Source organism: Rhinolophus hipposideros (assembly GCF_964194185.1).
Source record: "Rhinolophus hipposideros genome assembly, chromosome: 14".
Classification (NCBI taxonomy): Eukaryota; Metazoa; Chordata; class Mammalia; order Chiroptera; family Rhinolophidae; genus Rhinolophus; species Rhinolophus hipposideros.
Window position 1 is genome coordinate 47,032,063 of NC_138060.1, and position 17,097 is coordinate 47,049,159.

General features: G+C 35.0%; 1 protein-coding gene across 1 annotated transcript in view; it reads left to right on the forward strand.

Moving 5' to 3' along the window:
• ZCWPW2 (zinc finger CW-type and PWWP domain containing 2) overlaps nt 1-17,097 on the forward strand; it is a 132,654-nt gene that overhangs the window by 70,226 nt on the left and 45,331 nt on the right. The window contains exon 7 of the mRNA XM_081072557.1: nt 16,832-16,946. Within this exon, the coding sequence (XP_080928683.1) occupies nt 16,832-16,946 (115 nt within the window). The remainder of the gene's footprint in view (nt 1-16,831; nt 16,947-17,097) is intronic.

Consider the following 17,097-nt stretch of genomic DNA (forward strand, 5'->3'; position numbering starts at 1 on the left):
CTCATCTTAAAATGGAGGTTAAGGGGCCGGCCCGGTGGCGCAGACGGTTAGAGCTCCTAACTCCGAAGGCTGCGGGTTCGATTCCCACATGGGCCAGTGGGCTCTCAACAAAAAAAAAAAAAAAAAAATGGAGGTTATAGTACCGTGTTTCCCCGCCCTACCATGATTTTTCAGGATGACATCCTCTGAACATAAGGCCTAATGCGTCTTTTGGAACAACCCTTAATGTAAGACCTGGTCTTATTTTCAGGAAAACACAGTAGTATCTGCCTCATAAAGTTGTTGTAGGGGTTAACTGAGATAATATATGTAAAGCATTTAGCATAATGCTTGTCATATAGTAGGCTCTTAATAAACATTAGTTAATATTATTCACTGGAAATGCAGGTAAAATATAGATAAATTATTTATTTATTTTCCCTAGAAACCTGTGTCTATAAGGAGTACCAAAAAAGATACCAAAAACAATAAGGTGGAGAATATTTATTCTTTTGACTAAGATCATATGTGAAAATAACATGATTTTGATATTTTTTAATCAACCAACATTATGCTCCCAGAAATTGAGAGAAATAGAGCTAATTCATCATCTTATCCTTTGATTCTTCAGTACATGACTGAAAAAGGCCATTGTTGCCATACTTTTCTAGTTTAGGGTAAACAGAACTTTTGAAAACAGGATATAGGTTAGAGCCTTCCTAATCTGACTACTTGGTGAATAAATAGTCCTCAATATAAGCAATGCCTCAAGAATACTTTGGATTTGTTTGATAGAATTGGGAAAGAGAATAGGAGATACTGTCTTTTATGTTCTTGCAACTGAATGAAACCAGTTTCTTTCCCTATCTCTATTCTGCTTTTTTGATTCACTCACATTTATATATGCTGACTTTGCTCCTTCAAATAAATTCTTCAATTCACCTCTGTCATCTCCCGACTTCATCTCTTATGAATTTATATAGCTGTGAACTTGTACTGAAAAGTCCAAATCCAAATAAGATGATCACCTTTACTCAGTTTATAAAAGATGGACCAAGTGGCTACCTTTCACATCATCAAATACATGAAAAATGCATAAAGTATCAACTGGGTTTCTCGTATTGACTCTTCAGTGGAATAGCAATAATCTTTTCTAAGAAATCCCAATATATAGCTCTCTCAATTGTGTATAACTGCTTATTTTCTGTTAAAGAAACCAAAGTCAGATCATTGTTTTTAAGCCAAAATACAGGGCTCACTAAATTGCCTTCAGAGTTATACCCCTTATGAATACGGCTGCCTTATAATGAGTCTCTTATATTGGGATTCTTAAATAAGTAAATAGATGTAGAGTAACTTCTTGGTACATTCCTCCATTAGGGAATGGTGAAGTCCAAAACTCATAATCATATAACTGAAAAGTCTACAATTGACGTATTAACTTCTTTTTAATTTCCTTTCCTTTAATTCCCCCATAATTTTTTTTTTTTTAAAGTATCTTGTAGCCACGGGCCAAGACCAGGCTATGTCTCAGGCAAAACTCATTATCCCTAAACTCTAAACAATTCTGATTAAACTAACTTTGAAAATAAATTTCAGAATTAACTTCCTTACCATTTTGGCTATCTCACAGGATTACGTACTGATTCTGTATCACATATTTAATTGTCCTCTTCGCCTACATCTCCCACCTGCTCTTATGATTCTATCATTAAAAAGAATCTGAGCATCTGTCTGTAATAAACAGTTGTTTTGCCATGAACACATATTCCATCAAAAACAAGCAAATGTGGTGTAGAAAATAGCAGCCAAGTATGCTAACTTTCTCTTAGGTTCAGGTCTTGATACCCATTTGTACTGTTGCTTAAAATTCTTTAAGCCAATCCTGACTTTTTAAAGGCTCAGGACAAATGAACACATGCTTATTTTCATGGTGGAATTTAACCCGTTCTCCCAGTTCTATTTAATGTCTCCAGCTATAGCAGGCAGCTGGGCTAGAGCAGTGGGAGATAGCAGCACTTTAGATAAGCGCAGGCCTTAAAAATTATTTGTTGACATAGTGCTCATTTGCTTCCTGCTCTTTATTTCATCAATATATTACAAATACTTCATTGTCATTTTTATATAGCTGTGGGGACAGAGTTCCAGAAAGCAGTTTCTAGCCTCTCGGCCTCACATAGAAAGGTCCTGGCTCAGGTAGTAAATGGCCATCAACTGTGATTGGATGGCCATCAGCTGTAACCAGTGAGCCATTGGCCACTAATATAACTGCCGTGGCTACGCTAGCAGGAAAAATGGGGGCTAGCAAGAGCGGATTGCAGAGAGGCGGATGCCGCCGGCGAGAATATAGTGATATGACTCCCCTACTTATGGCTCTGGGGGGATTCCTTTTTGGCCTCACCATGTCCTGCATTCTTATGTGGGGAGCAGGAGCAGAGACCCCGCAGGCCGCCCTGCATGACAATAGCAATATTTATAACTGCTTTCTTGCTATAGATTTAATGAAATACTCAGTTACGCAAAATAAAGATTCTACAACTTGAAATTAGAGTAAGTTGTACACAATAAATAACTATGATTTTAGTTTTTGATTCCTTTTAAAAATATAATAAACTATATATAACATATAAGTTACCATTTCAACCATATATTCAGTAGTGATTTAAGTTTTTAACTACTGATCAATAATCATAGAGAAAGGTTTTTCCTAAGCAATGTAAATATGACCTGGTACAGAAAATGCCAAATGGCAGTTTCCTATCATTTTCAACACAATTGATTTCTTATGATATGGGCTAGGAGCTCTTCATAAAACCATACTTGAAATTTGTGCAACAGAATTACCTTATAGTGAAATAACCTTTTTCAGGCAAACCTCATTTTATTGCATTTTTCTTTATTACACTTTACAGATATTGTGCTTTTTACCAATTGAAACGTGCAGACTCCATTTTTCCAACAGCATTTGCTCACTTCATGTCTGTGTCACATTTTGGTAATTATTATTATTTCAATATTTCAAACTTTTATTATTATTATTATTGTTACGGTGATCTGTGATTAGTGGTCTTTGATGTTACTATTGTAATTGTTTTGGGGTATCATGAATCACAAATGTGTGTGTTCTGACTATTCCACAAATCGGTTATTCCACTGTCTCTCTCCCTCCCCTCACACCTCCTAATTCCCTGAGACACAATATTGAAATTGGGCCAATTAATAATCCTGCAATGTCCTCTAAGTGTTCAAGTGAAAGGAAGAGTCACAGGTCTCTTACTTTAAATCAAAAGCTAGAAATGATTAAGCTTAGGGAGGAAGGCATATTGAAAGCTGAGAAAGGCTGAAAGCTAAGCCTCCAGCACCTGTTAGCCAAGTTGTAAATGCAAAGCAAAAGTTCTTGAAGGAAATTAAAAGTGCTACTTCAGTGAATATATGGATGATAAGACAGTGCTGCCTTCTTGCTGCTGTGGAGAAAGTTTCAGTGGTCTGGAGGGAAGATCAAACCAGCCACAACATTCCCTTAAGCCAAAGCCTAATCTAGAGCAAGACCCTCTCTTCAATTGTATGAAGGCTGAGAGAGGTGAGTAAGATGCAAAAGAAAAGTTTGAAGCCAGCAGAGGTTGGTTCATGAGGTTTAAGGAGAAAAGCTACCTCCATAACATTGAAGTGCAAGGAGAAGCAGCAGTTCGGATGTAGATGCTGCAGCAAGTTTTCCAGGAGATGTAGCTAAGCTAATTATTGAAGGTGGCTACACAAAACAACAGATTTTCAATGGAGACAAAACAGCCTTATACTGGAAGAAGATGCCATCTAGGACTTTCATAGCTAGATAGGAAAAGTCAACGTCTGGCTTCAAAGCTTCAATGAACAGGCTGACTCTCTTGTTAGGGGCTAATGCAGCTGGAGACTTTTAAGTTGAAGTCAGTGCTCATTTAGCATTCTGAAAATCCTAAGGCCCTTAAGAATTTTGCAAATCTACTCTGCCTGTGCTCTAGAAATAGAACAACAAAGCCTGGATGACAGAACAGCTGTTTATAATATGGTTTACTGAATATTTTAAGCCTACTGTTGAGACCTACTACTCAGAGAAAATGATTCCTTTCAAACTCTGATTGCTCACTGACAAAGCACCTGGTCACCCAATAGCTCTGATGAGATGTACAAGAAAATTCATGTCTTCATGCCTGCTAATACAACATCCTTTCTGTAGCCCATGGATCAAGGAGTGATTTCAGCTTGCAAGTCTTATTATTTAAGAAATACATCTCACAAGGCTATAGCTGCCATAGATAGTGATTCCTCTCAGCAGAGGAATCTGGGCAAAATTGAAAACTTCTGGAAAGGATTCACCATTCCGGGTGCCATCAAGAACACTTGTGATTCGTGGGAAGATGTCCAAATATCAAAATTAATGGGGATTTGGAAAAAGTTGATTCCCACCATCATGGGTTACTTTGAGGGATCAAGACTTCAGTGGAGATAGTAACTGCGGAGGTGGTGGAAATAGCAAGAGAAGTAGAATTAGAAATGGAATCTGAAGAATGGCTGCAATCTCATGATGAAACTGTCATAGGTGAGTAGTTGCTTCTTATGGATGAGCAAAGAAAATGGTTACTTGAGATAGAATCTACTCCTGGTAAAGATGCTGGGAAGATTGTTGAAATGACAATGAAGGATTTAGACTATTGAATAAACTTAGCTGATAAAGCAGTGGCAGAGTTTGAGAAGACTGACTCCAACTTTGAAAAAAGTTCTATGGATAAAATACTATCATTAAACAGTATCACGTACTACAGAGAACTCTTTCAGGAAAGGAAGAGTCAATCGATGCGACAAACTTCATTGTTATCTTATTTTGAGAAATTGCTACAGCCAACCCAACCTTCAGCAACCACTACCCTGATCAGTCAGCAGCCATGAACATTGATGCATGACCCTTCACCAGCAAAAAGATTATGATTTGCTGAAGGCTCAGGTGATGGTTAGCATTTTTTAGCAATAAATTATTTTTTAATTATGTATATTTTTTAGACATAATGATGTTACACACTTAATAGGCTACAGTACAGTGTAAACATAACTATATGCACTGGGAAACCAAAAAAAATGACTGCTGCATTTCAGTATTCACTTTATCATAGTGGACTGTAACTGAACCTGCAATATCAATGCAGTATGCGTGTATAGCAATTGAGCCCAAGAATTCTGGAACTAGATAGCCTGTGCATGAATTCCAGCTCGACCACTAACTAGCTATATGAACTTAGGTAAGTTCTAAACTCAGTGCTTCAGTTTCCTCATCTGTAAAATGCGGATAATAATAGTGCCTACCTCACAACCGTGTTAGGAAGTTAAAATAAGTTGTTTGTAAAGTGCTTAAGACTGTATCTGACATTTACTAGTATATAAGCATTGATTTGATAAATTAGTAAATTAAAAAATAAAAGTGGAGTCTTTCATAGTAGAACTCCTATGGAAATAAAATATGTACTCAGTCAACTCCTCTCCATTGGGAATAGAATTCTTACCTCATTTTATTGGCCTGCAGAGACCAAATGATAAATATTTATGTTCTCGTCATTTGTGATATTGATGGCTAACTTTTGAAAAATGCTCTACATTTTATAAAGTACTTTTTACATAATTATCTCATGTGATTCTCATTCCTTCTTAAGAAAGTTGAGGCTTGGGTTAAATGACTTGCCTGAGGTCACTCTATGGCAGAACTGGGACTCAAGCCTGGGTCTTCTGATTACAAATATATAATCCTCATTGAAATTTACCTTGGGCCATCTGCTTCTAATCTTCATAAGCATACTAAATTCATAATAAGCTATCATCTGTAAATGGAAAAAATCACAAACTCCTTCTTATTGATCTCCTGTTATTAATTCAGTCAACTTGATTAATTAACTTAGCCTTTAACCAGGGCGTTTCAAAGTTGAACAAAGATATGAAAGCTCTATATTCATGTTTAATGCATTGACTCCTAACCATATATTTAGAGCATCTTCATGACTGTTATTATTTATTTCATTCTCTTCTAACCTTAGCAGTAATTGGTTATTATGAATACAAACATTGGTATCTGGATGCCAAGGGTTTTTTTTCTTTATGTTTTTGTTTTATTCTACTATCCGTTCCCAAATTTACTCATCAATATATATTTAAAATTATACCTTATTATTCAGCCATTAAAAATGAGGAAATTCTAGCATTTGTAACAACATGGATTTACTTTAAGGCATTATGCTAAGTGAAGTCAGACAGAGAAAGACAAATACTGCCTGATCTCACTTATACGTGGAATGAAAAATAAAAAAAAACAACCCCCCTCCCCAAACTCATAGAAAAAACAAAAGATTAGACTTGTGGCTACCGGAAGCGGGGGTGGGGAGTGGTTGGTGGGAGAATTGGAGGAAGATGGTAAAAATGTACAAACTTTCAGTTAGAAGTAAATTCTAGGGAGGTCATGTGCAACATGATGACTAGAGTTAACACTGCTGTGTATGATATATAGGGAAGTTGTTAAGAGAGTTAATCCCAAAAGTTCTCGTCACAAGGGAAAAAATTGTTTTTCCTTGTTTTTTCTTTTCTTTTTACTATATGAGATGGTACATTACCTATTATGGTTACCTATTATGGTAATCATTTTACAATACATTTAAATTAAACCAGCATACTCTATGCCTTAAACTTACACAGTGATGTATGTCAATTATTTCTCAATAAGACTGGAAACATATATATATTCCTGAACCTATATACTGGAGAGTGTTATGAGAATCTATTTAGTTCCTTAGTGAATCTCAAAAACCACTTTATAGCAGATTATTTCCCCATAAATACCTATATTCTGTGTTTACTGGAATTAGCTAAAGAAGATATTCATGAAAATGTGTATTTTTGTTGTGTTTAATTTGTGGAATAAATGAATGTGTTTTTGAGTTTGTGGTGCTAAAGAAGCCAGGCAAATCTTCAAGAAAATTGTGATGTTAGACTCTCTTTTCCTTTTAAATAGTTTCCCTTGGAGGGTGGCTGATTTTCTCCCTGCTGTGACAAGTGGAGCCCTCTTACTTTTCTCTCTCCTTCTCTCAAAATTTGATTTCAGGTCCATCACCTTAAATGACTGATACATTTGTTATATAAAAATTGATTTCTAAAGGATGTGAGTCCCAGATAATAAACTAGCCTAAAATGTAAGACTGGCCTTCTTTAAAAAAAACTAGCAACAACCACAGCGTATAGCAGTTGTGTATTCCATCTTGATAGGAAAAGAGCTTAGATATTCAAAATACTTAGTAAATATATGTTAAAGTCTAGGTTAATAAAAAGCTTGTCTAGTAGCCTGTGATTTTTCTAATTTGTCCATTGGGGCTATTTTATCTTAAATGGCTTGGCTTTCTACTCCTCCCACCCCCGTTGTTGTAGAGAGTACTCAATACCAGTATTGGTAACTTTTGTATAGAATTCAAATACAAAATCCCAGTATTCCATGCCACGTAATGGAATCACACTGTAAATATTCCTTATTCTTTCTTTTCTACCTAATTTGTCCCTAGTAGTCATTGCATTCTCAGTATTATTTCTCAGACTGATGTAAAGGATCAGACTAAACAGAGCTAGAACTTTTGTTTTGTTTTAGTTATCTGGTTCTTACTTTCTGGTGGTGTGGGAGTGGGGAAAAGTTATTTTGATCTTAAAATCTTGTGGAATTAGAGTAAGCAAAATTCCTATTTATGTCTAAGGAAACTTAAACAGAGTAAGAATTGATTGTTGAAATCAATCACCAATCAGTTGATTAGGGAGGCTGATACTAGGAAGCCAGGCAGTGTGTGGTACACATGGGTGTGATGTGACTATCTTCTGCTTTGCATCAAAGGGATGGGAATGCTCTTACAGTTTAGATTACTGGTTGCTGTTGTAGAAATCCAATTTAAGGAAGACAAGATATCTTTGTGATTAACTTTCTACTGAATTGCTTTAAGTGAAAGCGATCTGCCCAACAGAGGAGAAGAGTGATGGTTTTGGCATGATAGTAAATAGAATGATGCCTCAGGGCAATACATGGCTAGTCAGTGAGCTACACTGCAAGTTTGAATGTACAAGCAGAAGCAATTGACATAAATCACCAGGCAGAGTACTTTATAATAGGCGGCAGTGTCGATCCTCATTTAGTGGGGATGCATTCCAAAGGAAAATTATTATATATTCTTTAGATTATGAAATCTGTGGCTTATATCCTTATATTTTAAAAGGCACATTATGTAAGAAATAACTTAAAGTAATGGTCAATATTTGAAGTCATTTCAATGAATTTATGAAGCTCAGTAAAGCAGGCTAAGTACTTACGATTCTGGTTTTCCAGATTTTTAACATGTGCTCAATAGTGTCTAAAAGATAAATTTTCTAAATTGTAAGTACTTATTTTGCGGTTAACTTTAATATTGATATAATCAAAATTGGAATTGGTACTTTTGGATTGTATATGCTACCATTGTACCTACAGGACTGTAGTAAGGCTCTACCATCCTCCAAATCAGCCATATGAAGAAGCATTTGATTGAATTACTTTAGTTTTAAAATTAGGTACTATTTTTTTACATACCATTCAAAGTCTTGAAGTTAGACACTTTTTTCAAGAAAAAAATACTACTACTATAATAAGATAAATCAGTGGCCCAAGAAGTACTTTATAGATTTGAATTCTATCCAAAAATGAGGTTCTATATTATCTTTGAAGTGATATCACTATATGATAATGGCAGATAGTCAGCATATTTATAAGTTTTTCTTTTATCTTTTTAAGCATAATCATATAATTCAGGATTAAAATGTAGCAGACTTTCATTTTCATGACCAATTTTCTGACTGGGTTTTACCCATGCCACCCTGAAAATAAAAAAGCCCATATGTGTTTTTACTTAATTAATATTTACTGAGCTCCTATTTTATGCAACTCTTCTAGGCTCAGAAGTGAGCAAAACAGACAAAATTTAAATGCCCTGATGAGACTTAAATTAGTGGGATAAAATATATAGTAAACAAAGAAATAAATGAAGATACAGTAGGTTAGTTGTTGCTGAGTGCACTGGGAGTAGGATGACAAGAGGTGCAGAGGAAAGACTGCCACCTGCCTTTTATTCTAATATTCAGAATCCCTTAGCTAGCAAATTCTTCCCTACAGCCAACCAAACACCAGGGGTTGGTTAGTAATGATTCTGTTTTATTGTATTTTTCCCTCTCCGTTATTCCAAAAAGTAGTTAAGGCCCCTACTGTTCACATGTCTCGGGAGTTTCCCGGTGGGAGGATCAAAAGCAGAGCTTGCCTGTCGACTTGACCTGAGTTTTCTGAGAATGGGAAGGGTGAACTGGGTAAGGAGAGGCCAGTGCCTCGGAGAGGGACAGGCAGGAGCAGCAAGACAGAGAAGAGATTCTGCCAGACTTGGAAGAGGACTGTCTGGTCTGTCAGTGCCTTGGATAGAGGCGGTACCTCGGAGAAGGATAGCTGTGTGGTGCACCCAGGGAAACTGAACCCATCCCTTCAAGGTTCCCAGCCTCTGCAAGGATTCTTTAGATTGCCTGACTTTAAGGGACTTGAACAAAGATGTTATTCATGTAGTTATTATAGATTGAAAAGGAATGATCTGTCTTTAGTCTTCAGGTACCTTTTATTTTTTTCCAATTTATGTGAACCTAGGGAAAGTAAGAGGTGGCCCCCAAAATGACTAAGTTCAATCATTCTTGTTGAATGAGGGCTGTCTCATTCAATTTTATTTAGCAAAAATAAGGTAATGTGATGCTACTTATACATTCAAGTTTGAGGAGTAAAATTTATGTTGCTTCAACTCCAGGCTACTATATCTTGCTTAATTCTCATGTGGATAAGCAATCTTAAAATACAAAGCAACAAAAGACATGGATTTCTACCACATTGCAGATTTCTCTCCGCTGGCCTTACTAAGTGAACAAACACATATGTGTTCTTTTCCTTGAATTTGCCACTACTTGTTAGTATGTGGTGATAGAAACAACCTTATTTGGTGAGTCAAAAGTTACTGAAAAAGGACTTCAACATCTTCCTCAAACACTGGAAAGTGTAACAAAGATATTAAGGCCTTCAGTCAGCCAGTAACACTTGATTGAAACAAGATCATATAGCACAGTAGTTTACAAACTTTTCAGTTTTGGACACAGCCAGGAATTTTCTCAGACATAGGGCACTATCCCTGTCTATCCATTTGTTTAGTCTCAAATCTCATCCTTGCTTCAAATATTTACATGTTTTCTCATCTATCAAGAATACATCTGGCAAGAATTATATTAGTTACAGTCATAAATTCAGACAAATTTTTAGACTACATGTCATCCTTCTCTTTCCAGGATGATTAGTTATTTTTTTCTCTCCACCCCAAATTTAATAAAATTGATTAAGAAAACTCAATTTGCCAAAGTAATTTAAAAAAAAAAAAACACAACACACGACATAATACTCCTGCTTGGGATCAGAGAATTGACTGGGATTTGAAGATGTCCAGCCCTTCCTATAGTCTCATTTGAAGTCATTGATCTTAATCTTTGACTTTATAAGCTTTTAGCTGCTTGAAAGTTTGCTCAGGGAGTTGCCTTGAAAATTTCCTTCTTAAACAAGCGTGTTTAAAAACTTATCTGTGTTTTTGTTTTGTTTTGGGATGGGAGATAAGATAATTTCAAAGTTCTAAAATTATTAGATATATTCAGGTTTTAGTGAAAGACATAGTCTTCAAAACTACAAAATCTGAGAACAAAAATTACTTTCACATTGCAAACTGAGGTATAAGACTAAATGCAGGACTTACAAGAGGTGCCAAAACTGGCTTGGTACCCCATACCCCAATTTACATGAGAATATAAAAAGTTTGAAGTTGAATATACAGAAATTTCTTTGGATGATGTTACTATACAGAGTTAACCAGTGTAAAAATAGGGGATAAAAGTTCCCATTTATAATAGCAACATAACATATATAATACACTGGAGAATGATTAAGAAGCATGTGCAAGATCTGTATGAATAAACCCTACCATGCTACTAAGACACAGAACATAAAACCTAAGTAAATGGAAAGATTTAAAACTCTTCTTGGTTTGAAAGATTTAATATGGAAAGATGTCAATTCTTCCAAAGTTAATTTTGTAAATTTAATGCAATCTCAATTTTAAGAAGGATTAAAAACACTAATTCTAAAATTTGTAGGAAAATTAAATATAGAAGAGGTAGTTAGACCTATAAAATACAAAATTATGATAAATTTCCATTAATTAAAGCAGCTTGGTATTAACAGTGATTTCACAGAATGATAGAACAATGTAGAGTTCAAAAATAGACTCAAGAGTACTTGGAAATACAGTTAGTGGTTAAGGTTGTATTCAATTAATTAAAGAAAAGTTGTTTAATAAATTGTGTGGTATTCATGGCTAGCTACTTCAGAAAAAAATGAAGTGGAAGCTATACCTTACATCTCACATTCAAATTAGTTCTAAAAGAATGAAAGGGTATTTTTAAAAGATTTTATTGGGGAAGGGGAACAGGACTTTATTGGGGAACAGTGTGTACTTCCAGGACTTTTTTCCAAGTCAAGTTGTTGTCCTTTCAGTCTTAGTTGTGGAGGGCGCAGCTCAGCTCCAGGTCTAGTTGCCGTTGCTAGTTGCAGGGGGCGCAGCCCACCATGCCTTGCGGGTCTGGAGGAATTGAACTGGCAGCCTTGTGGTTGAGAGCCCACTGGCCCATGTGGGAATCGAACCGGCAGCCTTCGGAGTTAGGAGCACGGAGCTCCAACTGCCTGAACCACCAGGCCGGCCCAAGAATGAAAGTTTTAAGTTGAGAAAAAAGGAAATACAAATATACTAAAATATAAACCATAAACAGGAAATACTTAAAATACATATAGCAAAGGACTACTTCTTTAATATCTAAAAATTTCTTATACATCAATAAGAAAAAGATCAATATAAATATTAACTCAGGACTTGAACAATCATTCCATATAAGAAAATATAAGTTGCTTTTTAAAATATGAAACATTGATGAATAAGTTCTGGGATCTATAAGTTCAGACAATTAAGTTTGCGAACTCATCCTAGAAAAAGTGCTACATACCTCATTGCTGAATATCACCATAGTCACCTTCTAAGTCCTCCCCTTGGCAATCTATGCACCGATGCCAGCACCCTGTCCACCCTTCAAAGCAATTCTGGAACTCTTTTTCTGGAATGGCCATAAGAGCTGTCATCATATTACCCTTGATGTCCTGAATGTCATCAAAATGTCTTCCTTTCAACATTTCCTTTATCTTCAGGTAAAGAAAGAAGTTATTGGGGAACAGATCAGGTGAGTAGGGAGGGTGTTCCAATGTAGTTATTTGTTTACTGGCTAAAAACTCCCTCACAGGCAGTGCCGTGTGAGCTGGTGCATTGTCGTGATGCAAGAGCCGTGACTTGTTGGCGAAAAGTTCAAGTCATCTAACTTTTACACGCCACCTTTTCAGCACTTCCAAATAGTAAACTTGGTTAACTGTTTGTCTAGTTGGTACAAATTCATAATGAATAATCCCTCTGATATCAAAAAAGGTTAGCGATATTATTGCAAGAAGTTCGCGAACGTAATTGTCAGACCTCGTCATACAGAGCATGGTAACTACAGTTAACAATATAATATATACTTGAAAGTTGCTAAGAGAGTAGGTCTTAAGTGTTCTCACCACACACATACACAGAAAGTTTATTATATAAGTTGATAAAGGTGTTAACTAACCTTAATATGGTAATCATTTATTTATATATGTATATCAAATCATGTACTCCTTAAATTTACACAATGTTACGTATCTATTGTCATCTCAATAAACTTGGATAAATATGAAAAACTGCTTATAGTTACTGAATTTAAGAAGTGAAAATGATAATAAAAAAGGAAATAACCATTTTTACCTGAAAAATATTCACAGAAATCTGAAAGATTGGTAATAGAAATGTTCTCTAGGGTGGGAGGAAACATATTATTTGTGGCATTGTAAACTGTGACCACGTCATTCAAGAGTTGATTTCACAATAGCTTCCAAAATTTAAAATATACATACATTAAACCTGGTAATTTAACGCCTAGGCATATATCCTGCAATACACTTTCACATGGGCAAAATGACAATTTTTAAAAAAATACGTATTAAATTTAATGGGATGACATTGGTTAATAAATGTATATAGGTTTCAAGCATATATTTTTATATCATCTGTATATTGCATTGTGTGTTTAAAAATTTTTCGCTGCAGCATTGTTTCAAATTACACAATATTAGAAATAATTTAAATGTCCATCACTAGGGCATTTGCCAGATAAATCCATAATAAGTAGTTCCTTGATTATCTTATCCAGTTCCTTGTCTTTAGATACTGTATGTGTTCATATGATTTCTAAGTTTTATCTGCAGTTCAGTTCTCTTCCTGAATTCCCTTATCAGACGGCTACTGGGTATCTCCACTTCGATGTCATAATAGACATCACATACTCAACATATTCGAATTCTTTTTTTCTTTTTTTTTCATTTACAGTTGACTTTCAGTATTATATTAGTTTCAGGTGTGCAACATAGTGGTTAGACATTTATATAACTTATAAAGTGGTCCCCCTGATGAGTCTAGTACCAACCTGGCACCATTCATAGTTATTACAATATTATTGACAGTGTGTCTGAATTCTTGATCTTTCCCTCAAAGCTCACTTCCTTGACAGCCTTCCACCATCTCAGTAGACAGCAAATTCCAGCTTTCTGTTTGCTCAGTCCAAAAGCCTTAGAGGCACCTCTCTTTCTCTCACAGCTAGTTTTAGTCAGGAAATTCTTTTTTCTCTAACTTCAAATTATATGTAGAATCCTAACACTTTTCACTACAATGGATGCTGCGACCTGGTCTACGCAACCATCATTTCTTGCCTGGATTATTGCAATAGCCTGTCGTCCTACATCTGTAATTGCCTCTGTATAGTCTACTCTCGTTAAAACAGCCAGAATGATTGTTTTAAAACATCAAATCAAATGATGTTCTGCTCAGAACTCTGCAATGGTTCCCATTTCACCCAGTAAAAGTCGGAGTCCTTACAATGACCTGAAAGGACATGCAGGATCTTGTCCCTGTTGATTTTCTGACACCATTCCCTGTTGCTCTCCCTCTTCCTCGTTCAACTTCAGCCTTGGCTTCTCTGATGCTTCTCGAATATACTTGTATTCTCCTACCTTATGGCATTTTTCTTTGCATGGAATGCTCTTGCCTTGGACATGTACATGGCTACCTCCCTGACCTTCTCAGTTCTTTGCTCAAATGTCACCTTTTCAAAGAGATTTACCCTGACCATTTTATTGCCTTATATTTTCTTTATTACACAGTACTTACACATATAACCTCTTCTAACATGCTGTAGTCTTATTTGTTATGCTTATTGTAGATCGTCTGTTTCACTGGCTAGAATGTAAGCTTTGTCTGTTTTCTTCAATGACTGACCTAGAGGGTCTAGAATATGTTGAATCATTAAATCAATGAAGAAATATGCCAGACAAATTGGAAAACTCAAAGTATATGTGACTATAGGAGTTTTAAAAAATAGATATATTTATATAAATGATGTAAATCCTTGTAGATACATGCAATATTGCTGGAAGACTGAAAGAAACTGGTAATAATGGGTGCCTTTGGGGGAAACAGTAGGAGGGATGGGTAGGGAGGCACATTCTATACCTTTAGAATGTGCACCTATCACTTTTTCAATTAAAAAACAAACTAGTTAAAAAATGCAATGCACAGCTGAGCCTAATTCTGGAATTCAAAATTCTTTGTTAAGAGTCTTAACTTTTTGTTTCTTAGAAGATGTTTAATGGTATTACCACTAGGTGGCACATACTTACTGATAAATTCTTGACACTCAGACACAGATTTTTAAAAATGCTCTTCAACCTATATAATTTTATTAACCAATGTCACCCCAATAAATCTAATATTTTAAAAAAGCTCTTAAATTCCCCAACTCACCAAAGTTTACTTTAGCTATATATTGTATTGGTTTCTCTTAAGAAATTTCTTTAACTTCAATTGTTTAGTGCTGTATCAGCTTTTAGGTGATTTTTCACTATACATTTTTCCTTTACGTCATTATAGCATTTGAGTTGCAGAAATGTCTTAAATCTGCAAATGCTAGCTTAGATATCCTTATATTAGTATAAATTTTCTAACGTTTATTGGATTGTATCTGTCTGTCATTTCATCTTTTTTCCTATGAAATCACAATGAAATTTAAAGATTCTGTGTATAAAAGTAGATTTTTGTTTGCTTATATTGTTTTACTGCTTTTATGCCAAACAAATCAGTGTCCAGGATCACATGCAATTTAAAAACCACCATCTGAATTCTTACATAACCTGCAGAGAGATTCGGCAAATAGGTACTGTAGAGGATACAAAAATGAAATCTTATTTATTACCTCTATCTTCAAGGACTTTTTTATGGGCAGGGACAGTTGTGAATGCAAATTACTAAAAAGCAAGTCAGAATGTAATAAAAATTAAATGAAAACATTAAATGTAATGGGAACCATATAGTTAATATTAATTTGGGGACTCAAGAATGAGGTGGAATTTGAGAAGAGCTTTAAATATATAGTTTCATTCTCTGAATAAATTGAATATAGATGTTACATAGATTTATATTTCTGTGTAAAGGGTGAATTATCTTCTATATCTGAGATAAAGATAAGATCATTATATGCAAGTGGTAAGTGTGGATTAATAGAATAAACACCTCTATTTTTTTAAAAAAATTTTTATTGGGGAACAGTGTGTTTCTCCAGGGCCCCTTAGCTCCAAGTCGTTGTCTTTCAATCTAGCTGTGGAGGGCGCAGCTCACTGGCCCGTGTGGGAATTGAACCGGCAACCCTGCTGCTCAGAGCTCATGCTCTAACCAACTGAGCCATCCGGCTGCCCAACACCTCTATTTTTTGATGGTAAAGTTTTTGAAAAGAAAATGGTGGCATGCATTTATAAATTGTAACATTTAAAAATATTATAAAAACCTTTTTTGAGCAAGTTCTAACATGACATTGGCACATTTTTGGTCCAGATATAGTTATTTTTCACCTAAAGATTTGTTGATTCTGTTTTTCTTTTCAAAATATATATTTTTAAAAACTAAATAAACATTTAGAGAAAGTGCTGTACTCAAGCAAAATAACATTTATTGAGTACTTCATATTCCAGAAAACTGCCATGTATTATTTCATTTAATACTCATGAGACCTTTTGATGTTTGTACTGCTATCCACGTTTTACAGATGAAGAAATTGAGGCACAGAAAGTTTAAGGAACCTGCATGAATGAATATGTCGACTGTCTGCTATAACACCAAAACTACATGTGAATTGAATCAATTTTCTTACAATAAGAAACTTCGCTTTTCAATTTCTACTACTTCAGTAGCATTGTTATGTTACTTAAAAGGGAATCAACATTATTCCAATCAAATGTATTAATATTGAGTACTTTGTTATATTAGTGGTCTTAACTTTTTATAACTAAGGGTGATATAAATCATATTAAACTATTATCTTAGTGAATTAACAATCTGACCCTTTGGCTATTAGCATGCAAAATTTAGACAACTTTGCTGTATTCTAAAATAATAATATAATAATAATCAGATACCAAAGTCTAAGTAATATATTACAGAATACTTAAATTAGATTTAGTTCCAGCTCAACAGCTAAATCAAGTGCATATTAAAACAAAATTATATATTTAAAATGAATCTTCTTATTTTTCTGTTTTCTCTAGCCAGGAATATGTAAGAATAAAAAGAAGTGGTATAAAAGTGCACTAGAAGAAGCATACCTCCTTTATCGATGTTCTCCTGAGCAACGACTGGAAATGTGCTGCCTGTCAAAACAGGGTATATGATTTTTAAAAATTTTTGCCACCCCCCAAATAAGAATTTTTTTCAGATGCATGCTTTCCAAGTCGTGTTTGCATATTTAAAAATCTCTCTCTTTTTCTTCATATCTTTGTCCACTGAAAAATTTTTGTATGGATTAGTAGTATGT